The 26,978-nt window shown below is 36.2% G+C and overlaps 1 protein-coding gene and 1 long non-coding RNA gene across 9 annotated transcripts in view; one reads left to right on the plus strand and one right to left on the minus strand.

Moving 5' to 3' along the window:
* Window positions 1-26,978, minus strand: part of SYT14 (synaptotagmin 14) — a 211,357-nt gene that overhangs the window by 66,118 nt on the left and 118,261 nt on the right. For 6 of the 7 annotated variants that reach the window (XM_072831179.1, XM_072831178.1, XM_072831180.1 and 3 more), the window contains 2 exons: window positions 7,309-7,580; window positions 2,330-2,779 (listed from right to left, as the gene is read on the minus strand). In XM_072831179.1, coding sequence (XP_072687280.1) covers window positions 2,330-2,779; window positions 7,309-7,580 — 722 coding nt within the window. Of the gene's footprint in view, window positions 1-307; window positions 2,780-7,308; window positions 7,581-26,978 lie in introns of all 7 variants that reach the window. The other variant, XR_012033232.1, reaches the window with a different exon arrangement.
* LOC140635899 (uncharacterized) lies at window positions 467-4,248 on the plus strand. 2 transcript variants are annotated; one of them, XR_012033235.1, is made up of 4 exons: window positions 467-574; window positions 2,147-2,361; window positions 2,578-2,676; window positions 3,108-4,243. It is a non-coding gene; the product is annotated as an uncharacterized lncRNA (long non-coding RNA). The 2 variants fall into 2 exon arrangements; XR_012033234.1 differs by lacking the exon at window positions 2,147-2,361 and having other exon boundaries at window positions 474-574; window positions 3,108-4,248.

A 26,978-nucleotide genomic window follows, 5' to 3' on the forward strand; every position in this document is an offset into this window, starting at 1 on the left:
AAACTCGGGATTTATTCCTCAAAAAGTCATTAGGTGATAGTGGTCATTTTTTTCCTCAGTGTATTGATCTGATCAGTTCCCCCAAAAATAGCTATAAAGCTCAATGTTACATTGTAGAACTCTATTTTTCTATTATTAGCCATGAAGGTAAACTGTAACTAAGCTTCAAATATGTTTTAATCATAGTATATACATTTTTTCACTGGCTTAAAACCGTCCTTTGCCTAACAGCTCATATTCTTGCAACAACAACAACAAATAATTATTCAAAACTACAAGAATGTTTCATTATGAAAGAACTTCTTACCTATATATTCCATCTTACAGAATTGAAGCTAAAATCACCCATGTAATCCATAATCACATGATTTCTCCATATGGTTAGTACTAAACTGAAGCAAAGGGAACATTAATGCTGTAGCATACACAGAACATACACATTCTAGAAGTATTTTATTGTTATGACAACTGATAGAATTCTGAGTCTTGACCTCAACTGTGTTGTGCCGAACTGTTTCTGGCACAGAAGCCAAAAACAAGCAATGAGATTTTGAGAAGATGGACAGGAAAGAAGGCAAGAGAGAACAATGAAAAATAGGAATTATGTTTGAAAAGTGTGGCAGTGCAGAGAAAAAAATTCTTTAAGAGCAGAAGATGGATAGTTTTATTCAGATTTAAATGCTATGTCTTAGAAGCTGTTTGTCTAGCACTTTTTTCTTTTTGTGAACACGCCTCAGAAATGTATTGTACTGGTTGTCAGAAATAGAGAATTGATGACTGTAATAAGCTAATACACGTAATGTAGGTGTGTACAGAAATAATTTAAGCTTGACCAGAGATAAAATCATATTATTTTCTATGGCTTCCTTTTCTTTGTGTAACAAATATAATCAATACAGAATCGGGAACAGATAATTTGAAGTAAATAAACACAAAATACATACCTCATGATGATACATTCTCTTGTAATTTAAATCAGGTATTTCTCTAAAAGAATGTATTTTTCTATAGGTTAACTAGTCATCACTTAGACCAAATCATGAAAAAGCTTAAAATTCTATCAAGAATTGCAGACTATTCAATTTTATAAAAAATTATCTTTTTCCCTCTGAAATATTGCCTGGAGTTTCTTTTCTCTCTCCTCTGATAAACTGATACTGTATTTTTAAAAAGGACATTTCCCCAAAATGGTAATCCTACAACTTACAGTTATAACAAGTTATCAATAAAGGCTAAATATTATCCTACAAACCCACGGGATATACTATATTTGTTATCAACTTTTGGTTTTAAAACTGTTGAAATCATCTAGCTAAAATGGTATACTGGAAAATAAATGTAAATGATGGTCCTATAAGATCAAATGCTGTCTGGTATAAATTCAGTGAGCCTCTGATATTGATATTACGCTTATAATTACAAAAGCTTAAAAACAACCCTAAAATATTATATTTTTATTTTAAAATACACATCCAATCTAAAATCTCTGTATTTATATTATAAAAATGATTTTAATTCAATATAACAGAGAGGAATAAATATAATTCATAATTTACATTTACAGCATATTACAGATTTCCTCATAATCTAAATAACTATGTGGTATAATGTATCTCCCCACTTTAAAGAAGCAGTTCAGCACTCCTGTGATTTGCAATGTCTTATGGGAATTTAGTTAAAAATGTGAAGAGAGGGAGAGAGAGACTTGTATATGATCAGAACCTGGAGAAAAAAAGAGAAAAGGGAGAACAGCTCATAGACCAAACTTAAGTATTCTCTCAGATATACTGCAAAATCTTTGTTGAAAAAGGGTACAGAGTATAGCAAGACCAGATTTTCTTTTGAATCTTTAAAAATAATTTCACAGGAGTTCTGGGAAGATAATCAGTCATGACCTGGGCAGCAATATATATCCTATAAAAGCAAATAATTTCAGCAGTATACTAAGTAAGATATGAGGCTAGATCTTGCTGTATCACTAAGTTTTAACCTGGAAAGAAAACAATAAATTCTATAACAAGTTCATTTGATGTCCTAACCAATCATCTAATAAATATTTAACAAAGGAGAAAATGTGTAAAACACTGGACTTGACTCTGTGAAGGATAAAATAAAATACATAAAATTAATCACATATAATTTTCAGGGGCAACTTCTAGAGAATGAGAAGAAATTATACCTACCTATCCAGGGCTTAGAAATTTTCAAAGGATATGATTATTACATAAAAAATGGAAACACTGGTTGGCTTGATCAAGGATTTCTAAAAATTATGTATGTGATATACCACGACACAAACCGTATTCAGGCTATTTGATCAGATACTCACAGAATGATTGTAAGAAGGTTCCAATATCACAGGTAATGACATTTTCCCTTGAAGATTCAATTTTGTTAAATAAAAAATCTTTTCCCCCACAATCTTTTCTTTTTTCATGCGATGTACACCATACAGTCTAAACCGAACTGCATAATTTCCAATCATCTCAGATTCAACATGATTAAATTTGAATGTCTCTGTGAAGACAGGGCATGGTCCTCTCTGGATGCTGGTTTTTGCTCTCTGTTTCTTTATAGGTAGAAGAACAAGGTGTACTTGCCATGAGTTGCCACCTGTCCTGTTATATGTCGGGATATCTGTGACAGCTGTCACTGTTACCAGAAGCTTCTGTTCTTGTGAGTCATAGTCAAAAGTCACATCCAGTGTGCCATATTTAGCTTCTGGCTCAGGATCAAAAGGTTTAGGAAGCTGTGAAGATGATCCTTGAGCTGACATATCCTAAGAAAAGCAAATTTAAATGTTTTCAGTGTTTAACTCTATTATTTAATCTAGCATGTATATAAATACCTGATATTTCTTTAGGAAGATGTGACAACTGTCTTGATTTGCTGTCACAATAAAAGTAATAGTAATTAATAGTTAACTACGATCAAAAGTTACTCTACAGGGCCAGAGTAGTAAAAGTGGTAGGTTAAATTCAAAAACTTATTGTAACAAAGACAAAGAATTTAGCATTGCCCATCACAATTTGAGAAAGTTGGATATACGTCTTTATGATGCGAATTGAAAATATACACTTCAATGTGTATCTCTCTTCTTTTTGTAGGAAACTACTACATCTCACTTCGAACATGATATACAACACAACTGACAGCTCAGTATTTAGGCTGGCAAGAAAGAGGACATAAATATGAGTGCAATGCCATTGAAAACGTTGGCCCCATTTTCAAAGTTTATTCTAAAACGCCCCCATCTGCAACACAATAATAACACATCTAGGCTTGGAAATCAGTGGAAATATGAAATATGAAAGGATAAATCCAAAGGCCTCAAAAATATTTGCAGCCAAACACTTACTTCCATAACACACACAATGTACACTTTAATTTTTAACCTGAATTTTAAAAACTATGTATTTTCTAATGTTAATTACTGTCGAAAATTGCTGACTACACATTTCCAAAGTTTAAGAAAGACTGAAGGTATATATTTTAATTATAATATTGAAAGAAATCACACCCACTCCACCTGGAGTTGTCTTGCATTCCTGCCAGTCCAGCCCTCTGGAATGTAGTAGGAATTGGCTATTACCGACAGTGCCAAACCCAGGTCTCTGACCTTGCAACTCTACCACTTTGCCCCTTCTAGTATTTTTAGAAATCTTAAATGTCTTTTATTTTGAAATGTGGACCAATTTTATAATTTCCTGTTTTTGATATGTCCTTAGTGCCTATGGCAGTGGTTACAACTAGCAGGTTCCAGTCTTCCCTTTTTGCCTAAGAACTACTTGAGTTTTAGGTGCAAAAACACTGCCTGGCAAGAGCCTATGCTTCAAAACTTGCCTAATGGCTGCTACACTCATGAGACTTGGCCCCGGTCAATGGGAAGCAAACAGAAGTTATGTGTGAAACATCTAGACCATGTTTACAGAAGAAATCACTTGTCTTTCACCCTCTTTCTCAGTCTTCCCACAAGCAGGCATGCAGGTAGGATGCGTGGCTTTGCCTGGACCACGTGGATTAGGACAGTACTTTAGGGGACAGGAAAGTGATCACAACCAACAACAATGACATCAAAACCCCGGGCCCCTGAATAATGTGGTGAAGCAAAGCCACCTACTCACCCTGGACTATCTTTGATGGTTTTTAGCCACTGTATTGGTCTCTTGTTAAAGCAGCTTAACATGTACCTAACTATGGCACTACAGGTCAGGCCATGTTTTAGGTGGGGTTGGGGGTGGGGATGTAGTAGAGAACCAGAAATAGTCAAGTCTTTACATGATAAATCTTACATGTCTAACTATGTTCTATGTTGACCTGGTTGGTACCATGTAGGAAAAAAAGAAAGATAACAAACGAAGAACAATATTTCTTATTGAAGAATTCAGGGTTTTTTAAATGTAATATGATGAAATCAGGGTAAACATATTCTTACTCTGTCAAAAAAGTTGACAGCCTAGAGCACAATGTTTCAATGTATGCCACTTTGTAATTGGTAATCAAAGATGATTAATTACATGGCTTGATTTTTCAATGAAATACTTTCTAAAATAGTATCATAATAACTACGGTTTTCAAGGAAGTAAAAATTTCATAAGGTCCCAGAGAGGGTTAAAAGGGGGGTCCTTTACAGATAAAAACTGCTATTTGGGTTCTGTGACAGGCAACTAGAAAATAATTCTTCCTTTCAAGGGGTCTGAATTACAGTTTTGAATCAGTATGAGCTAGCAATAGGTCATTAATAGAGTTTGTGACCTCCGTGCCAGGGAACTTTCTGGAACCCTCACTCCTACCCCAGTTCAGTCATGTATGTGGACGGGTTCTAACACAGCTAATATCCTGGATAAAACAAGAGGAAAGTAAGAATTTTCTATTTGATAAATAACATCTATTAAAGGAACAGTAGGAAGCAAAATAAACTTGAAAAAACACAAGATTGGACTCAATACTAACGGGCTATAAAAGCATCTAGATGCTGATATAATGTGCATTTGCAGTATTTGAATATATTCCATTCTTCTGTAGAGACACAAAAACAAGCAGGATAGAAGAGACTCATAAGTGTTAGCAGAGAGCAAGCTGGCAGCCTCTGAAATATGGGCAAAGCTCAAAGGCTATATTAACTATAAATAATGAATAAGGCAGTAATTTGAGAGACAGGCAAAATTCAGAAGATAGAGTAAATACAGACAGTAACTACATTAATAACTCGAATATATGCCAAAGATAGATCAGTAAGTCAAAAATATCACAGAAAAAATGAGTTCTACCTAGAGAAAGGGTTGTTAGGCCCACCCCATGATCCTGTCACCTCTGTGCTAATAGCTCTGTCACCCATGTGTTCCTTATATGGAGATGCAAATTAAAAAGTCTAACTGGCAAGTATCACCAATGACCAGAAGTACTTGTCCCTGCATCTCTCCCAGAAAGCCAGGTTTTTGGCCCATGGCACCCCTGTTCAAATCTCAACTCGTGGGCACCTGGCTGGCTCAGCAGGAGAGCGTGCGACTCTTGATCTGGGTGTCATGAGTACAAGCCCTGCACTGGGTGTACAGATTATCTACAAAAATCTCAACTCTTGTCCTAGTTACCACACCGTATAAAGGAAACAATGATGGGGCAGAAAGAGGGACAGGGCATCTGGGCATTACCTAAATCAAGGCTCACACAGTGTGTTCCTGCCACCTGTACCTACTGGCAGCCTATCCTAAGTGTGGTAACCTATCTCATCCTGCTCCTCTTACTTCTTGCTTTATATCTGAAATAGGTTAACACATACGCACACGTACACACACACACACGTAATCTGAGCATATGAATTCGGTCCACGAGTCCTCTGAAATAGCTTCCCTGGTGGTGTACTGGGAGAGTACCAACACATTGACGTAATTTCCCACGCAATGATTTAGGTCAGGAGGGGCAACAGAATACAGTTGGTTAGAGCACTGTTTTTGCAGTCAGGCACACCTGGGTTTGGATGACAGCTCCACCATCTGAGAGGTGCATATACGTGGGCAAACTGCTTCGCTCTCTGAGTCTTAATGTTTTCCTTTGTAAAATGGAAATAACCTCCTGAAGATGATGTTACTAAAATGAAATGTGCTGACTGGAAGGCTTATAGCAAAGCTGCTGGCATAATCGTTGCCAGCCATCACTGTTGTTAATTCTGCAATCCAGGCTTCACTCCTAGCTTGCTGGCTATCTATCCAGTGTGTAAACCTCTAGAATTACGGTCTCATATATGTTCAGGCACAGGGCACAGAGAAATATTCTTTGCAGAAAATCATGAAATATTGATGTATTAAACTGAAAATTCCAGTGTGGAATTTTCTCCTAAGTTAGATACAATATTAGAATGGTAGAAATAGTAGAAAAGTAGTAACAGATAAAATGTGGGTTTAGAAATCAGGTAAGAAAAAAACCTAAAAACTAAGGGAATTCTGTTCATAGCTCTACTTCCATTATTTAATTTTGACAACAGATGAAAATTCATCCAGTAAGAACACTGACACACTACATATTATGAAATGTTGTCTGGGAAAAAAGTTGTAAAAACCTGCAATCTAAAAGAAATAGTTCTTAAAAGTACATACCACCTAACGGAAACCTTTAAGTTACCTTTATGGTTATCATCATAAAAGGAAGATTAAAACAAATCGTTTTAAGAACATGGAAAGACTTCAAAAGTTCAACACACCTATTTTTGTTGTCATTTTCACACTTTGGTTTCAAAACAGGAAATAAAACACAACCAACCAACTCTAAAAGCATGATGCGTTCAAGGTTCATTAGTAAAGCTGAGCATCACTTACCCCTTCCATATTCCATGATATGAAAATGCAAAAACATTATTTTTGGAAAAACCCACAAAACATGAGTGAGTGACCCCCCAAAGTAAAAATATCCAAAATAAAAGAATTAAAAAAATAAAAAGCACAAAAATAGGGACCTCAAGATGAAAAAAGCAGGTAAGTAATTCCAGAATGTTTTGTATAAAACGTGAAAATAAAAACAGACCTATTTTGAGGTTGAAACTGGGGTGTGTGGGGTGTGTGGGGGAGATAATGGTTCAGTATCTCATGAATTACTCTCCTTTTCTTCCCTTTGGGGAAAAGAGGGGGGTGGGTGAAGAATGGTGGGGACAGTCCTGATAAGTCTGCAGGATAAAGATGAGATCAAGGATAATACTGGTACCGTAAGCCACAAGGGACAGGACAGTGGTCAAACCTTCTTACCAAGAGGAGCTGCACAGGATTATCATCCTCCAGTAACATCCATGTAAAAAGCTCTGTGTGCTGTGTTACTTACTTCAGGGCTCAGGACGGCAGTGCTGTCACTTGGAACATCTTCTTCGTATCCTTTATTAGGAAAACTTTCTACTTCATGACCTGTGCTTCCTTCACTTGGGCACTTGTTATATGAGCATCTTGGACTGTTGCTGCAGTGGGAAAATTCACATTTACTGTCCCCAATTTCTGAGGGCGTACATGAGAGATGGGGAGAACCACTGTCATCCTGATATGGTGGTGGCTGCAATTCATCCAGTGGGGGTGTTCTTCTCATTCTCTGAATGCAGTTTCCTGACAATGATTAAGAATCTGGTCACTGTTTCCAGTTAGCCTCAACATGCAGTACAGTCCACAATTACTGTATATAACTTAAAAAAATGGATTAAAAAAATTTGTGGCAAGGTAACTATTAGACCCACTCATGAGTTTCTTTCTTCCCTGAGAGGTGCAGAAATAAAATAGTCTGGTTTCCCACTCCTCTCCTGCACAGTAGGATTAGGAAACATAAAAGTCACATACTCGGAGAAATGCTGGTATATACCATAAAAAATGGGAGAGTGGTAAGTTTTAGGGAAACAGCTTATTTACTTAGGTCTTTCTTTCACAACAATTTGAAAGCATGCATATATTTTACACACTCCCCTATGATGTGTGGCCTCTCTCGCCACTCGAGGTACAACAAACATAAAAGTGTCATTTGTTTTCTTCAACTACTGAGATGAACTTAAACTTGCAACCAGCTCAGCAGTGTCAGAAACGTTCTTTCACATTCACCCTCAAGCCGGAATCCTACAATGAAGTGCACTGTGAATCCAGGCCTAATCCCCATCGATGAGCAGAAACCAGATACAGCATTTGGCCTTGTCTCCACCATCGGGTGGCCACTGCCTGCCCCACCGCACCCTGCATCCCCACTCCTTCTAAAGCACGGCTCCACCTTGTCTACAGCAGGCATCGCTACCACCAGCAATGAATCTGAAACCACGTTTTCTTTCTGTCTTAAATGATCCTTTTAATTTTTACCTCAATGATCTGTCTCAGCAACTCAGAATAAATACGTCTGTGAACAGGAGAGAGGTGGGGGAGGTGGGAGATGTAAAAAAAAAAAATAGAGTTGACTATACAATTTAAGAGTAGCTAAGTCTCTGCAGATAAATCCTGAATGCAGTATCAGGTATGAAATTTAAACACTGCTCATTTTTTCTTTTAATGGACTGTGAATCTCCGTTTTTAAAAGGGGCCCTGAAAAAAAAGGTATTTTGTATTATAATTCTTATAATGGAGTTCAGTTCAAATGCTCAATAGGTCTTCTGTTCTTCCTAAGACAGTAAAACTTTACATAAGAAATACAAAGCTCATTTAAAAATTATCACAATGCCTGGTTCAAATGAAAAATATTAATTTGCATGAACTTAGCACAAATTTACATATCTGTTCAGAAGCCCTAATTTTAGAAAAAGAAAACTAAATGTCTTACCTAGTCAGTCTAACATATAACTTTGGTTTATAAGACGTAAGAGATAAAAAAGTTACTGAATTAACATACTGGAAGCTAAATTTGAGAAGGAAGATAGATTGAACTGATATACTGCACTTAGTAACAAAGAAAACACAATATCCCATACTTCAGAGAGGGGCTTCCAGGAGTAGCAAATAAAACACAATATCCCAGATTTCAGAGAGGGGCTTCCAGGAAACCTTTGGTTTTCCTGATAAAAGCAGGCAGAGCTGGCATGCCCTTTTTGTTCTTTCTCCTTCCTCCTGCCTTGGAGCTGCTGCTACCATCTTGTAACTACCGAGTAACAAGCATGACAATAAGAGCTAAGGAAGAAGAAGTAGAAAGATACAAAGTATCTGGGTAACTGAAACATTACTAAGTAGCTATCTTTAAACTTCTAGAAGCCTGAGACAAAACCCTCTATGTTAAAAAACGTAACAACAAAACACTGATAGTTGGATTTTCTGTTGTTTCCAAATATATTCTCTACTGATACTTTTAAAATTATTTAACCAATATCTTCCCCTCATAAAAATGTATATTTAACCAGCCATTGAATTATAAATTAAATGATAATACCTAATATTTGCTGTAACATTAAGTCAATTAAAAATTTCCCAATGTAGTGGTTTTAGGAGTCAGCCTACCATCTTTTCCTTTACCTTTATTATTTAAAATTTATAATTTTTTTTAAAGATTTCATTTATCCATTCATGAGAGACACAGAGAGAGAGGCAGAGACATAGGCAGAGGGAGAAGCAGGTTCCCTGCAGGGAGCCTGATGCGGGACTCAATCCCCAGACCCTGGGATCACGACCTGAGCCAAAGCAGACACTCAACTACTGAGCCACCCAGGTGCCTCAACCTTTTTATTTATTTATTTATTTTTTTTTTTAAAAGAAAGGGGATCCCTGGGGGGCTCAGTGGTTTAGCTCCACCTTTGGCCCAGGGCGTGATCCTGGAGTTCCGGGATTGAGTCCCACATTGGGCTCCCTATGTGGAGCCTGCTTCTCCCTCTGCCTGTGTCTCTGCCTCTCTTTCTCTTTGTGTGTCTCTCATGAATAAACAAATTAAAAAAAAAAAGGTGATTTTTCTCAGATCTCAGATTGCTCAGCTTATTATCCCACAGATCGCACTGGAAAGAACTGGGTACATACCTATTCCTCAAACCATTTCTTTTTTTTTTTTTTTTTTTTTATGATAGTCACAGAGAGAGAGAGAGAGAGAGAGAGGCGCAGAGACACAGGCAGAGGGAGAAGCAGGCTCCATGCACCGGGAGCCCGATGTGGGATTCGATCCCGGGTCTCCAGGATCGCGCCCTGGGCCAAAGGCAGGCGCCAAACTGCTGCGCCACCCAGGAATCCCCTCAAACCACTTCTGATGGGTGAATGGGATTACCATAATTCACTTAGATTAATTAGAAGCTATCAAGGTGAAGATGGAGATGCAGTCAGCTTCAATGTCTGTATCTACATGGAAGAGGGTAGATGCCACTCACCAAGGAAAAAAGAGAGAGGATTTAAATGAATAAAATTAGATATGAAGATGGAGACATTACAACTGATACTACAGATGCAAAAGAGCATATAAGATTACCATGAACAACTATATACCAACAAACTGGACAACTTAGAAGAAACAGATATATTTCTAGAAGCATACTAGCTACCAAATCATGAAGAAATAGAAAATCTGAACAGACCAGTAACTAATGAGGAGATTAAACCTGTAATCAATAACCCCAACAAACAGAAGTCCAGAGCCAGATGGTTTCATTGAAGTAGAAAAATTAATAATAACTCTTCTCAAATTCTTACAAAAAACAGAAGAGGAGAGAACACATCTCAGCTCATTTTACCAGGCCAGCGTTACCCTGATACCAAAGCTAGACAAGGACATTACAAGAAAACAACAGGCCAATATCCCTAGTGAATATAGATGCAAAAATTCTTAACAAAATATCAACAAACCAAATTCAACAATACATGAAAGGCATCATACAGCACCATCAATTGGGATCTATCCCAGGGATTCAGAGGTGGTATAACATCTACAAATCAACGATGTGATATAATGCATTAACAAAATAAAGAATAAAAATCATATGATTATCTCAGTAGATACAGAAAAAGCATTTGACAGAATTCAACATCCAGTCATGATGAAAACTCTCAAGTAACTGGTAGACCAGCTGAGCAACTGGTCTCTCGAGTAGAGAGAGAATGTTAGTCAACATAATAAAGGCCATATATGACAAACCTACAGCTAACAGTATATTCAACAGTAAAAAGCTGAAAGCTTCTCCTCTAAGATAAGGAACAAGACAAGGATGCTGACTTTTACCACTTTTATTTAACATAGAGTTGGAAGTTGTAGCCAGAACAATTAAGCAAAAAATAAATAAATAAAAAATTCAAAAAGGCATCCAAGTTGGAAAAGTAACTATAAATCTTTTTTTCTTTTTTTTTAATTTATTTTTTATTGGTGTTCAATTTACCAACATACAGAATAACCCCCAGTGCCCGTCACCCATTCACTCCCACCCCCCGCCCTCCTCCCCTTCTACCACCCCTAGTTCATTTCCCAGAATTAGCAGTCTTTACGTTCTGTCTCCCTTTCTGATATTTCCCACACATTTCTTCTCCCTTCCCTTATATTCCCTTTCACTATTATTTATATTCCCCAAATGAATGAGAACATATAATGTTTGTCCTTCTCCGATTGACTTATTTCACTCAGCATTATACCCTCCAGTTCCATCCATGTCAAAACAAATGGTGGGTATTTGTCGTTTTTAATGGCTGATTAATATTCCATTGTATACACATACCACGTCTTCTTTATCCATGGATGAAGATATATAGAAACACACACACACAATGGACTATTATTCAGCCACAAAAAAGAAGAAAATCCTGCCATTTGTGACAACACAGATGAGCCCTGAGGGTGTCCTCATGACCCTCAGAATGGGGTATTTCACTTATACTAAGTGAAATAAGTCAGATGAAAGAGAAAAATACTATATAATGTCACTTATATGTGGAATCTACACCATCAAAATGATGATGCCCTACTATTACTTTTTCCCTAATTTTACGACCTAATTCCACATCCTATTTTGTGGAAATGTTATATGCATCGAAGGGCTCACACATGGAAATATTTTAAACATTTTATATTACCATCTGCATTTTGTAGAGCACCCACAAAAGATGGCAAATTATCTTCCTACCTTATTAAAAAAAAAGCCAGGAGGCATGCATATCTGGAATATGACCTGTAGTTTTTAACATATTTAACAGTGGTTTTCCAAGTTTCAGAACCTCAGCTCTAGAAAGTAGTGAACATTCTACATCTACAGATTTCAGTTTTCAAGTATCTGTGGAAATTTGCCAAAATTGATCACATACTGTACAAGGACTTAAGGCTTGACATATTTCACAAAACTGGAAGTATAAAGATGTTTTCTGACCACAATGAAATTAAACTAGAAATCACAAACAAAAATATAACTAAAAAAAACTACTGAAATCTAGATAAAATAACCAGAAATTAAAATACACTTTTAAGTAATCCATGGGCAAAAGAAGAAATCACAAGAGAAATTAGAAAATGTACTGAAAATAATGACAATAAAAATAATCTGTAAGTATTGTGGAATGTGGCTAAAACCATGCTTAGAAGGCAAATTTCAGGCCTAAGTGTGTATGTTGGGGAGGGCAGGGGGAGGTGAGGAAGGCTGAAAACAAGGACCTACTCATTTCAGGAAGTTAAAAACTTAAAAAACAAACAAGTTAAACTCAAAGAAAGGAGTAAGAATTAAATAATAAAGAGCAGAAATAAAATAGGAAACATACACTCAATAGAGAGCATTAGTAAACCAAAATAAAATTCATTGAGAACACTAATGAAATTGATAAATTGCGGAAGAGACTAGTCAGAAAGAGAAAGAGAGGTGGTATTAATATCAGGAATAAAAAAGAAGACATCATTTCAGACCCTTCAGGTATGTAAAAGATAGCAAGCTTTTCTTTTGTCTTTTCCTTTTTGAAAATTTCAGTCCTAAAGCTTATCAACGGGGTGGAAGTAGGCAGCAGTCTGCCCAGGAAGCTGTGATGGCCCAGAGCCCTATGTCAGAGCCCGGGTGGGATGAGGAGGTGGTTTACCTATGGGAGAAGCCCAGCATACTATCTTGGAGCCCAAGAGACACGAGAAGGGCATCCATGTCCATATAGGGGGTTGAGGTGTCGCAGCTTAAATGGGGTAAAGAGGCCACCTAACCATGGGGTACCCTTAAACAGCATATGAAACCCAAGCTGGGTGAGAAATGCCCAGCATAGAGAGCCAGAGCCTCAAGAGGGTGAGGCAGCCTGGCATAGGCAACAAAGCCCAATGGGGGTGAGCAGAGTGTCTTCAATGAAGGAAGTAAGGGGTCAAAGCCTGAGTAGGACCAGAGCCATGGAGAAGGGGACTGGCGTGGTTTGTCAAAGCCCAGTGAGACTGACAGGGGAACCAACAAAGAGGTATGCCTGGTCAGAGTGGAAGGCACCAGAACAGTTGGCCTGACACAGGAAAACCAGACCCTAAACAGGATGGAAAGGTAACCATGTAGGAGGTTAACCTGGAGTGTGGTGTTAGAGCAAGTAGGGTGAGGAAGACAACTGTGTGGGGTATAGGGAGAGTCCTGGAGCATAGTGCCAGACCCCACGCAGGAAGTCAGAGCTTTGGTAGGGTGGTGAGGACATCCAATGTTGATGGTAAGCTGGTCTGGTGTATCAGAACCCACATTCTGAGGGTCATGAGGACATCCACAAGTAGGAAAGGCTACAGGAGATATCAGAGCCCAAACAGGGTGAGGGGGCATGCATGCAGACTGGGGGTGGGGGGATAATCGAATAATAAATATGTTAAGTTTAATGGAAGCCAGGTCTGTCTCTCAGTGTTGGAAAAAGAAGTTACAAATATTGGAATGGGAAAAATCTAGAACTGTGTTCTTGGATGGAACTGAGGATATTAGTGTAAACTCAGCTTTTAAACATAATGTAAATTTGGCATAAATATGCATATAATAGCATACACATATACACACCCATTCCTAAGTATCCTAGCTCTGTCCAATGAGAGGGTTTAAGAACAACATCTCAGCAGAGGCTCTTGGGTGGCTCAGCTGATTAAGCGTTCAACTCTTAATCTCAGCTCAGGTCTTGATCTCAGGGTTTTGAGTTCAAATCCTGTGTTTAAGAAGCTCAGCTAGAAGCTGATCAAGAAGTATGATGGCTTTTTGGCTTCAGAATCTCTGCTCAAGCAGATCCCATGAATCCTGGGCCCAGGCCTGAGTAAGGTTGGCAAGTTCTCTTCCTCGCTGACCCACAATGAGAACATGGTGGCCAAAGTGGATGAAGTGAAGTCTACCAGCAAATTCCAGATGAAGAAGGTGCTGTGTTTGGCAGTGGCCCTGGCCATGTGAAGACGACAGATGATGAGCTTGCGTCTAACATCCACTTAGCTGTCAATTTCCTGATATTATTTTTCAAGAGGAACTAGCAGAACATCCAGGTTTTATACATCAAGAACACTATGGGCAAGCCCTAGTGCCCGTACTAAGGCACAGTTTACCATTAAAAAAACAAAAAAAACCCAAAAAAACAACAACACCTCAAAAGCAGTGTACACACCTAGTGCCCAGATCTTGACTTCTAAATGAATTCTTTGCTAAAAGGAACCAGGACTCCATGAAGAAACAGCAAATTTCAGGGCTATGAAAGAAAGCTGAGAGTAAGAATATATTCAAAGAATGATGGGGGGGATGCTTGGGTGGCTCAGCAGTTGAGCATCTGCCTTTGGCTCAGGTCGTGGTCCCAGGGTCCTGGGACCGAGTACCACATCGGGCTCCCCGCACGCAGCCTGCTTCTCCCTCTGCTTGTGTCTCTGCCTCTCTCTCTCTGTGTCTCTCATGAATAAATAAAATCTTTAAAAAAAAATGATGGGGACATGTCAAAAAAGCAGAGAAGCCAGCCTGAAGGGTTTGCAGTGAACAAATCCCACAATTTGAGCTTCACAATAGTTGAAGTAACTGATTATAACACATTGAGGAAAAGAGGAAAACTTGAGTCCAACTAGATGTAAATATATGAATAAACTGAAAGAATTTTTAACAATAGATTATATACATAGTTACAAAGTACTTGACTATCAAGAGTATATACTTCCTTAACAAAGATCAAAGTGAACAATATGAGTAACACAATAAATCAAAGTGTACATCACCTGACAGGATGCAATGAGGAACAAGCACCACTTCCTTGGTCTTCCACTTACAGATGCATAACCTGAATCTAATCATGAGAAATATCAGACAAACACAGATATTCTAGAAAATAACTGGCCTATAATCTTCCAAAAGGAACAACTGAACAACTGGTCTAGCTTGAACGGACACTAAAGAGATAGGACAATGCATGATTTTGAACTAGATTCTTTTGCTATACAGACATTATGTGGACAATTGTTGACCATGAATGGATTCTGAGGATGAGATGGCATTAATAAAGCAATGTTAATGTCTTTATATTTATGATCATATTATGGTTGTGTAAGAGAATATTCTTGCTTGTAGAAAATATACACTAAAGTATTTGTGGGTGATAAAGCATCAGGTCAGCAGGCCACTTACTCTGAAACAGCTCAAGGGGTAAAAAGGATTTTGTACTATTTTTCTAACTTTTGTTAATTTTGTGAGGGTTTACAAAAATTCTCCATAAAAAGACACCATCATATCTTGAAAATTTGAAACTCTTATGATATGAATTCCTGAAGAAATAAAACCTAAACAGATCCAAGAGGATACAGGAAAATTATACAATCTTATGCCTATTACAGAAATTGAATTTGTATTTTAAAACCTTCCTAACAAAGAAAAGTCCAGGCCCACGTGGCTTCACTGGTAAATTTACCACTTAAGAAAAATCACCAATTTTATACAAAATATTTTAGATAATATAAAAAAAGAGGGAACGCTTGTGAAATTATCTTCTGAAGCCAGCACAAACTTGACACCAGATAAAATATCTTACAAGGAAAGAATAAGCCAATCCCTCGTATGAACACAGACATAAAAATTCTACACAAAATATTAGCAAATGAACCCCAAATCACATAAACAGGGAACAACATCACAACCAACTTGGGTTTATACTAGGAATAAAGAGCTATTGTACAAATGAAAGGTGGTCGAAAACTGATCTAATGTACTGGATAAAAGAATAAAGGTAAAAATTAATGTGATAACTGTGACCAATTTTTAAAAAGCATTTTTTTCAAAAGCACCTGATAAAACTCATTATCCACTCATGATAAATCTTTGCTCTGCACAAGTGAGGGCTAGAAGGGAATTTCTTTTATCCCATAAAGGGTATCTTTGAAAGTCCTATTGCAAACATATTTAACGGTGAAATGTTGAAAGCTTTACCTCTGATATCGGGAATGAGACAAGGATGACTATTATCACCACTTCTATTCAACAATGTACGGGAAGTTCTGGCCATTGCAATAAGTGAGAAAAAAAAAAGTAAAATTGTTATTACTCTCAGATGTTGAATGAGATAAAGAAATCTCCAAATACTTTAGGGATAATCTATTAGAGTTAGTAAATAAACTTAGCAAGGTCACTGGATATGGTATCGATGTAAAAAAAAATCAAATTTGTACACATATGAATGAAAAATTAAAAAGTGAAATTTCAAAACAATCCCACACATAATGGTAACCAGATAACACCAAATATCTAAGAATAAATCTAAGCAATCACTTTGCTGTTATTTTTCCAGTCTGGAGGTTTATAATTAAAATGTATACTCTTAGCAACTGGCAAAATCCGCACTTCTGCTTTCAGTGCAATGGCTACATGGTACAGGAAGGGACTGCTAGAAAGCCCCTGAGCTTCCTTTCTCTAGCAACAAGTCATCCCATGAGAAAAGGAGAGATTAGCCTACCATCAGAGATTTGAGACTTGCAAGTTTGTCTTCACTAGTTTGGTCACTGTGAAAATTAATAAGCTTGAAAAAATGATGGCAGATTATCATAAACTTCTAATTAGAAGATGACTTTAACTGTAGTTGCCACTCCAGATGGAATCTCCTTATTAAGCAAATTAAAACAGCCTTGGTATTTGATAAGTAGCTTTTACGTAGCAAATGCTTTTTCCTTTGTAACAATCCAGAGGGAACAAAAGTAACATGTTGTTTTCACCTGGCAAAGACAGCAATACTTCTACTTCCCAGCTTCAGGGAAACATAGAATAAAATATTCTTGTTCTATGCCACAATCTGCTCTGCAGAGACCTTGGCTGCCTCAACATTCCCTACTCCCTCCCCTTGATCCCCCTCTGAATGACAGCAAGCTATTTGGCCCCGGAGAGTAGAAGTGTTGAGAGGTTGAAGTGCCTTGATAAAACACACACGTGTGACAAAACTGAGAACTCAATCTTGTGAAAATACAGGGGCTTGCCTCCTCAATAAAGTGCCTGAGGATACAGGAGTGTGATGGAATATTCCTCCCAAAGTCAAAGAGAATTTACTACCCCTTGTCCGTGTCCCACTAAGGAGGAGACAAAAAGTTCGGTTGGCCTTTTTATATTCTGAAAGCAGCACATTCTGTATTGGAGTATACAGCCTTGATCCCTCTATAAGGTAAATAAAAAGCTTTCAGCTTTGAGTAGCACCCAGAGCAGCATAAGTCTTTCCAAATGATCAAGGGTACCGTGGAGTAAGCTTTACACTTGACCTTTAAAGACTCAGAAACCAAATGGTCTTCAAATACCTGTAGTAGGTGAGGATGCTTAAAAGTACTGAGAAGTTCTGATGCTAGAATTGCATTGGAGGACTCTAGATTTTTTTTTTTTTCTGTATCTTTGCTGACATTTTTGATTCTAAGATTTTAAATCTGATTCCCAGTCTCATGGGTAAAAGCTGGCATTTTGTTTTAATTTGCACTTCACTTGTATGTAGGGAGGAGCACATCTTTATCAACCACTTATATTTCTCTATGGTCCCCATTGGATATTTACCTCTTTGAAGTACTGTAATATTCTGCTTATATTAAGCATTGTGCTTAATATGGGTATTTGGTGCATGCTACCCATAGCAATCTACATATTTAATGCAATTCCTATCAAAATATCAACATTTTTTTCACAGAACTAGAAAAGAATAAAACCAGAATTTGTATGAAACCACACACACACACACACACACACACACACACCTGATTAACCAAAGCAATCTTGAGGAAAAAGGACAAAGTTAAAGGTATCACAATCCCATATTTCAGGATATACTACAAAGCTAATAGTACGGTACTAGCACAAAAATAGACATTGAGATCAGTGGCACAGAATAGAGAGCCCAGAAATAAACTCATACTTACAGTTGATTACAACAAAGGAGGCAAGAATATACAGTGGAGAAAAGACAGTCTCTTCAACAAACGGTGTTGGGGAAAACTGGACAGCTACCTGCAAAGAACGAAACTGGACCACTTCCTCGCACCATATAAAAATAAACTCAAAATTGGTAAAAAAACAAACAAACAAAAAAAAAACCACCAAAACAAACAAACCCTAAATGAGACTTGAAAGACTTGAAACCATAAAAAACTAGAAGAAAACACAGGCAGCAATTTCCTTGATGTCGGTCATGGAAACATTATTCTAGCTATGTCTCCTCAGGCAAAGGAAACAAAAGCAAAATTAAACTGGGATTACACAAAACTAAAACCTGTACAGTGAAGGAAACCATCAACAAAACCAAAAGGCAACTTATCGAACGGGAGAAGATATTTGTGAATGACATATCCAATAAGGGGTTAATATCCAAAATATACAAAGAACTTACAGAACTCAGCACAAAGAAAAAAACAAAAACAAAAACAATAATAAAAGAACCATTAAAAATGGGCAGAGGACCTGAATAGATTTTTAATTTTTTTTTTTGTTTTTGCACCTCCAAGCACATTTTATTTATAAGACAGGGTTCAGATTATTTTTGAACCATGCCTTAAAACTCTTACTATTCTTTCTCACCTTATATTCCTGATGTTTGAAATAATTTCTGAATCAAACATATTTCACACATAGCTTCTGACTTTCTACCGGTACAATCTTACTACTCAGTACATCTATTTTCTGAGTGAAAAACCAATTCACCGTCTCTCATTTCTTGACTTTTGATAAAAGATCATAACCTGTTCAAATGAAATGAAAAGTGGTTTGTTTGTTCTTGAGAAACAACTCCTGGCCTACTATTGATATCAAACAGAAACTAACTGGAGGATCAAGAGATACCAGGGAGCTACACGATCCTAATCGTCCAGTATGAAGTAGACAGCACATGATCATCCAGCTATAAAGTTGGGGATGTCACGCTACACTCCAACATCAAGGGAAACTAGCAGATACTGGATGAGGACCAAGTAAGCTCTGGTCCTATAATACTTGGTATCCTATAAAACCTGCCTACAATACCAGGTATTATAGTAATGCCTGCTGTATTTTGCTTAACCTGCATGCGCTGCCTCATGGGTACACTGAGGGTTAAAACATTATGTCTAATGATAACTCAAAACCATCAGAGGTGGAATGTTCTGGTATTATAATCCTTTCAGAGGAGGCCCTGAAAAATAATATGGAAGGAAAATCCTCTCAGTAGGTAAAGTTCTTAGTAGCCCATTTGGTTTTCAACTTTGCTTAGAGTAAGAGCTAATATCAATTACTGGCTTGCCAACGGTCTGACTGGATGTAAGGACTTGAGAGAAACTGCCAGACTAGTGTCACCGAGAATGGCTGTGGGGCCTGAAAATATTTCCATCCCCAATACAATTTTTGAAACACAAATATGCATCAAATACCATGACTTCTCAAATTAATTTTATGACTTTAAGTCTAATTGTTTTCCAAACTGAAAAAGGCAAGAGTCTTGATAGACTCCACTAGATGAATTTTGAAAGCACGCCCAAAATTACAATGCCAATTTCAATCAATGTTTTTGTTTCTCATTTTCCATTTTATGTTTGTGTTCAATGCTATTCAATTTTACCTATGGAAAATATTTAATGTTAATGAATGATTAAAAATAATATTAAGCAATTTCTGTTTTCATGCCGGCACACAGGAGAAGGTTTCCATCCCTTGAAGTTCTCTCAAGTTCCTTCGTCTCCCCTAGGTCCAGCTACAGGCCAACGACTGAACTGCTTTCTTTCACCGTATTTATGCCCTTTATAGAATCTCATACAGTATATACTCCTTTGTGTCTGGCATTTTGTACTTCCTGTACATGCTTCTGCCATTCAGCTATTATTGTTGCATAATTTTTTGTCAAGTTGTATTCTACTGTAGGGATACAATTTATCCTTTCAAACTGCTATCCAGGAGGCTGTACAATTTTGCATTCAGACTTGCAAGGTATGAGAGCTCCGTCTGTCCTATCTTCTCACCAATATTTGGTACTGTTAGTCTTTTATTTATTTATTATTTATTTTATTATTTATTATTAACATTTGAGAGACAGAGGGAGAGTGGGGGGGGGGGTTGTAGAAGCAGGTTCGCCACTGAGCAGGGAGCCCAATACAGGGCTCCACCCCAGGACCCTGAGATCAAGACCTGATCCCAAATCAAGAGTCGGATGCTTAATGGACTGAGCCACCCGGGAGTCCCGATATTGCTAGTCCTTTAAATCTTAGCCTTGTCACTGGCTGGGTAGTGCTATCTCATTGTGGTTTTAGTTTGCATTTCCCAAATGACTAATGATTTGAGCATTTCTTCATGCACTTACTTGCCATTCATAACTCTTCTCCAGTGACGCATCTGTCCAAAAATGTGCACACTTTTAGTCAGGTTGTTTGTTTCTTGTTATTGACTCATAAGAGGTCTCTATGTAATCTGGATACAGCCCTTTATAAAATGTACTTTTCCCTGTCGATGGCTTACCTTTTCGTTTTCTTAATAGTTTCTTTTGGAGAGTGTTTTTTTTTTTAATTTTTATTTATTTATGATAGTTACAGAGAGAGAGAGAGAGGCAGAGACACAGGCAGAGGGAGAAGCAGGCTCCATGCACCGGGAGCCCGACGTGGGATTCGATCCCGGGTCTCCAGGATCGCGCCCTGGGCCAAAGGCAGGCGCCAAACCGCTGCGCCACCCAGGGATCCCTTGGAGAGTGTTTTTTACTTAAACGTAGTCACCATTATTCCAGTTTTCTTTTATGATTCATGCCTTTTGATTCCTATCAGTAAAATCTTTGCCTAACCCAAAGTCACAAAGATTTTCTAGGTCTTCTAGTAATTATTTGATTTTAGCTTTTACATTTAGGCTTACGATCCATCTGGAATTAATTTTTGTGTATTGTGTGAGGTAAGACTTGACACTTTTTTCTCCATATGGATTTCCAGTTGCTCCAGCACCACTTATTGAAAGCTTTTTTTCCTCACTGAATTAACTGGAAGCCTTGATGAAAATAATTGTCACGTGTGTGGGTCTGCTCTGCCTATGGATTCTCTCTTCTTTCTCTGACCTATATGTTTAGCCTTGTGCCAATATCACACTTTCTTGATCACTGTAGCTTTATACTAAATCTTGAAACCAGAGAGTGTAAGTCTTTTTATTTTGCTCTTCTTTTCCACAACTTTTTTTGACTATTCTATGCCCATTTCATTTCCATAAATAATTTTAGCTTGTCATAGGATACAAAAAAAGAAAAAAAAGACTTCCTAGAATTTTAACTGGGATCATATTCAATCTTTAGATCAATTTGGGAAAAACAGACGTCTTAACAATATTGAGTCTTCTAATCAATGAACATGATAAACCAACACATTTAAATCTTTTTAAAATTATCTCAAAAGTTTTGTAGTTTTCAGTGTAAAGACACTGCTTATTCTTATTCCTAAGAATTGTTTTAATGATACTACTATAAATGATAGTTTTCTGAAATGCATTTTCCAATTACTTTTGCTAGTATTGATATTTGCATAGTTGTATATTGACCTGATATCCTAAAAATTCTTTACAGACTTCTTAGAAATTTCTACATAATCATGTCATCTGCAAACAAAGATAGTTTGTTTTCTTACTTTTCAATCTCTAGGACTTATTTTTTTCTTGCCTTACTGCATTAGCTAGACCCTGGATTAAGACACCAAACAGAATAACGAGAGAGGGAATCTTTGCCATATGTTGGATTTAAAAAAACAACAACAACAAAACATTCAAGGGATGCCTGGGTGGCTCAGTGGCTAAGCATCTGCCTTTGACTCAGGTTGTGATCCCGGGGTCTTGGGATCCAGTCTGTATCAGGCTCTCCGCAGAAAGGCTGCCTCTCCTTCTGCCTATGTCTCTGCCCCTCTCTGTCTCTCATGAATAAATAAAATCCTAAAAAAAAAAAAAAAAAGCATCCAAAATTTCACCACTAAATGTCAGCCTTATGGGGTTTTTAAAAGTTATGTTTTGTTAGAGCCTAGAATCAGAAATTAAGAAATTGCTGGAACTTTGTCATGAATGGAAATTAAACTTTGTCAAACACATTTCTCCTCAAGTACGGTGAATGATTGTGTGATCTTCTACTTTATTCTGTTACATGGGGAAATGTAATGACTGATCCTCCAATGTTAAACTAAATCTTTATTCCTAAGATGAACCCTTGTTGGTAACGATAAGTTATTCTTTTTTTTTTACTGTTAGATTTAACTTGCTAGTATCTTTAAAGGATCCTGCATCTAGGCATATGAGCAACACTGACCTTTTTCTCTTTGTAATGCTCTTGCTAGTTTTTGCGACCATGGTAATTCTGGACTCATACAGTGACATGGGAAATGCTACCTCCTCTTCTTATTTTCTGGAAGAGTTTGTGCTGAATTGGTAATACATTTCTTTTAAAAAATGTTTAGTAGAATTCGTTGATGAAACTATCTGGGCCTAGCATTTTCTTTACAAGAGAGTTTTTAACTGTAAATATAGGGCAATTGAAGTTATCTCTTTTTGAGTGAGGTTTGGTTACTTGTGTCTATTTGTGTACTTCATTAGGTCAAATTTATTGGCATAAAATTGTTCATAATATTCTCTTACGATCCCTATAACATCTGTAGGATCCGCAGTAATGTACCAATTTCATTCTTGATGTTATTTTTCTTTCCTTTTTTCCTGGTCAATATCGGTAGAGACTTATAAACTTGGAGTTTTTTCGAAAACCAGCTTTTGGCTGCATTGATTTGTTTATTCATTTACCTATTTGATTTCCACTCTTACTTTTATTATTTCCTTTATTATACTTAGTTGTTTTTAAATTTCCTAATTTCTTATAGAAAAAGCTTACATGACTGATTTTCAACCTTTTTTCCTTTCTACCATTAGCAATTAATGTTATACATTTCTGGCAAAGCATTGCTAACTGTATTGCACATACTGTATTTTCATTCAGTTCAAAATGCTAATTTTCCTTATGATTGTATATTTGAAGGAAATAAGCACTATGAAAACTTATTTATAAGTTTTTTTAATGGCCATATTTTACAGATTTTCCAGATATCTTACTACAACTGATTTGTAACCTAATTCCATTGTGGAGAGAGAACACAGTCTATGGGATTTCAATACTTTTAAAACTTATTGAGTTTTTTTTTAATGGCCCAGAATATGGTGTTTCTTAGAAATTGTCTATGCACTCTTAAAAACAATATATATTTTGCTACCATTGAGTGGAGTGTTCTATTGATGTCAATTAGGAAGAGTTGGTGGATACTGTTGTTCCAATCTTCTGCATCCTTACTGATTTTCTTTCTACTTCTCCTATTTGTTAGCAAGAGAGAAGTACAAAAAGTCTCTAAATATAATTATGAATGCCTGCATCCTTTGCTTCAAGTTTACTGAAGCTGTTATTTAGGATTGTTATGTCTTCTTGATGAACTGACTCATTATCTTCTTTATCCCTGGTAATAATACTTGCTCTAAAGTCTTCTTTGTCTGATACAAATATAGCCATCTCAGCTTTCTCTGAATTCATGTCTGTATAGTGTATCATTTTTGTCTATTCTTTCACTTTTCTAAAAAAGAAATTTTATTTATTTATTTTATGGGGGAGGGACAGAGGAAAAGGAGAGAATCTCAAAAAGACTCCACATTCAGCATGAAGCCTGATGCAGGGCTCAATCTCACGACCCTGAGATCATGACCTGAGCTGAAATCAAGAATAAGATGCTCAATTGACTGAGCCACTCAGGAGTCCTTCTATCCTTTAACTTTTGAATTATCTATGTCTTATATTTAAATTAGGTTTAATTTTTATATGCGGTCTTGCTTTTAAAAAAAATCTCATTGGACAACCTATATCTTTTCATGGGCATATTTAAACCATTTATATTTAATGTAATTACCTAGATCAGGAACTGACAAATTTTCTGTAACAAACCATATGATAAATATTTTAGACTTTGGAGGCCACATATGATGTCTGCCACATATTTATGTGTTTGTGTGTGTGTGTGTGTGTGTGTCATATACTGCTTCAAAACTGCAAAAATATGGTAATACAGGGGCACCTGGGAGACTCAGTTGGTCAAGCATCTGCCTTTGGCTCAGGTTGAGATCCCAGAGTCATGGCACTGAGCTCTGTGTCAGGCTCCCTGCTCAGTAGAGAGTCTGCTCCTCCCTCTCCTTCTGTCCCTCTCCTTTGTGTTCTCTCTTTTAATAAATAAAATCTTTAAAAAATATCTGGTAATACATACATTAAAATATTATTCAGCCATAAAAACGAATGAAATTCTAGCATATTCTATAAATAGATCTTGAAGACATTACGCTAAGTGAAATAAATGAACAAATACTGTATGATTCTATTTATATGAGTTACCTCGAGTAGTCAATACTATAATTTATGGTCTATATAATACTTAAAAATACTTAATACTTAAGAATGTGGGTTTTGGTATTAGCTTGCCAGGTTCTAATTCTACATCTGCCATTTACTAGATGTGTGACTATGGGAAATTTATTTACATCTCTGATGCCTTTATTTCTTCACCTGTAAATTAAAAATTGTAATAGCACCAGTGTCATTGGGATTTTTGAAAGTTAACTGAGATGCTTTAAGTGCTGAGGATAATGGTTCAGAGTAACAGTAAATATTATTATTATAGTTATTTAATAGCATTAATTAATACAATAACTCAACAGGGTAGGTGAGACTCAGAAAAGGTAAATGAATTAGACCCAGATAGTTTTAATTATTTTAGTATTCTTGAGGAAAAGGAGCAGGACTTCTAAATCTGTTTGCAGATTAATTTTGCAGGAACTTTACCCGTTAAACTGTACAGAACATTATGTCATCTTACTCCATCCATATAAAGAAAGAGGGCATGACAAAAAGTAAGCAAACAAGGATTTTTCAAAAAGTAAGATACAGGAATACTGCTCATCGCATGTCATTTAGCAATATATATACTCCATGCCATCCTTATATCCTTATTAGCATAAGCATCTTAATTTACAACTTTTACTACCTAGTAATCTACCTAGTAATCAATACTAACATTGACCCTATATTATCATTAAAGATTCAATTAAGCTAAGTATAAAATATAAATCATAAGGGTTCTATTTACATATTAAAGAATTCTCATGCTTAAGGTATGCATTCCCAGTTATTTTTGAGGTATACAGATAGCCAGGGGTTTAAGGTATTCAAATTATATCAGAGATGCAACAAATCTAATAAAATATAGCTGACTTTATTTCCAAGTTCAAATTTATTTTTGATATCTGGTACTTTCTCAAGTCTCCCACATTTATGTACTCCTATAATTTTACATGCTCCTATCAATCAGCACATAAAATATGCTCATCAGTTAATGAGTAAGAAAGTAAAAGTTTAAAAATTAATACAATTATATTATTAAATCAGATCTGCTACATCTCCTACTGTTTTCTTTTAACAACATAAAAGAAAATAAATAGTAGCTTTTTTCATATGTCTGAGTTTTAATTTAAACCAATCAATAATCTGAAATAATATATTTTAGCTTAATTTGCCTTATTTGATGTACTGAATCAGAAAATATAATTCTGTAAGAGCTATATATGCAAATACTATACTGTAATTGATATTGTAACACGTACCAAAGATTTAATTTTAGAATCAGCTTAAGCCCTGTTGAGATATATTACATTTTTTTGCTATGAATAATTTGGTGGGAAGTTTTTATATTTGTTTTATGAAATGGAAAAGAACCAATATTCTTAGAAAGACAAAAAATGTAATTCAGTTCTGGCCTGAAAAATACACAGATTTACACTGGATGATGTTAACAGTGTAGTTTTGTGGTGGTAGGGTGGTTATATACTAATACAGACAAGAATGAGAACAACTAAGTAGCTTTTACTTGTGACATAAACTGGGGATGTGATCTCAATTCTTTGAGGATAAAACAATAAGGCAGTTTTCATTCCCATTTTGTTTTAAAAGACTTCAGGCATTCTTAGGACTTTTTTATTTTTTCATTTTTATCACACCAGTAACCAGACATTTCAAAAATAGATGGTTGAAATAGTAGCAATTTAGGATTATGAAGCTGTTAAGTGCTTCACAATGTTGATGTAATATAGCAATTATAGACCTTTGTAATTCAGGAAAAAGGCTTTGTTTTCTTGTTACTCGTATTGAAACTATACGATAAGAATATCTCTTTATTTTCACAGAAAAGGACTCAAATTTTTAAAAATCTTTGCATTAATGTTTTGACCATTGTTATGAACTCACCATTGAAATTTATTATTTTATAACTAAAAATAAAATGAAGCACTAAGGGGGAAAAGGTTGTATAATGTTAGAATTTTGATTAGCAATCACAGCTGCACCAGAATTAGTTTCTATAGCAACAGGAAGAAATAATGTGTTGAATTGCAATGCAATACAAGATTATTCTTTACAGATTGCAATTCAAAAGAAAATCTTTAAAGAATTTTGTCCTAAAAGAGTTATTAATCTTTTATCCTTCATAATTCTCTTATAGAATATACTTAATTATTCTAGTCTACTTTCCATGAATCCTGTTTTAACGCATTCAAATTAATATGTTCCAAAGAAGACTGAAAATTTAATATACCTGAACAGTAAAAATTTTGGCTACTGTCTTATTTGCATTTTAAAATA

Source organism: Canis lupus, chromosome 6, assembly GCF_048164855.1.
Source record: "Canis lupus baileyi chromosome 6, mCanLup2.hap1, whole genome shotgun sequence".
NCBI lineage: Eukaryota > Metazoa > Chordata > Mammalia > Carnivora > Canidae > Canis > Canis lupus.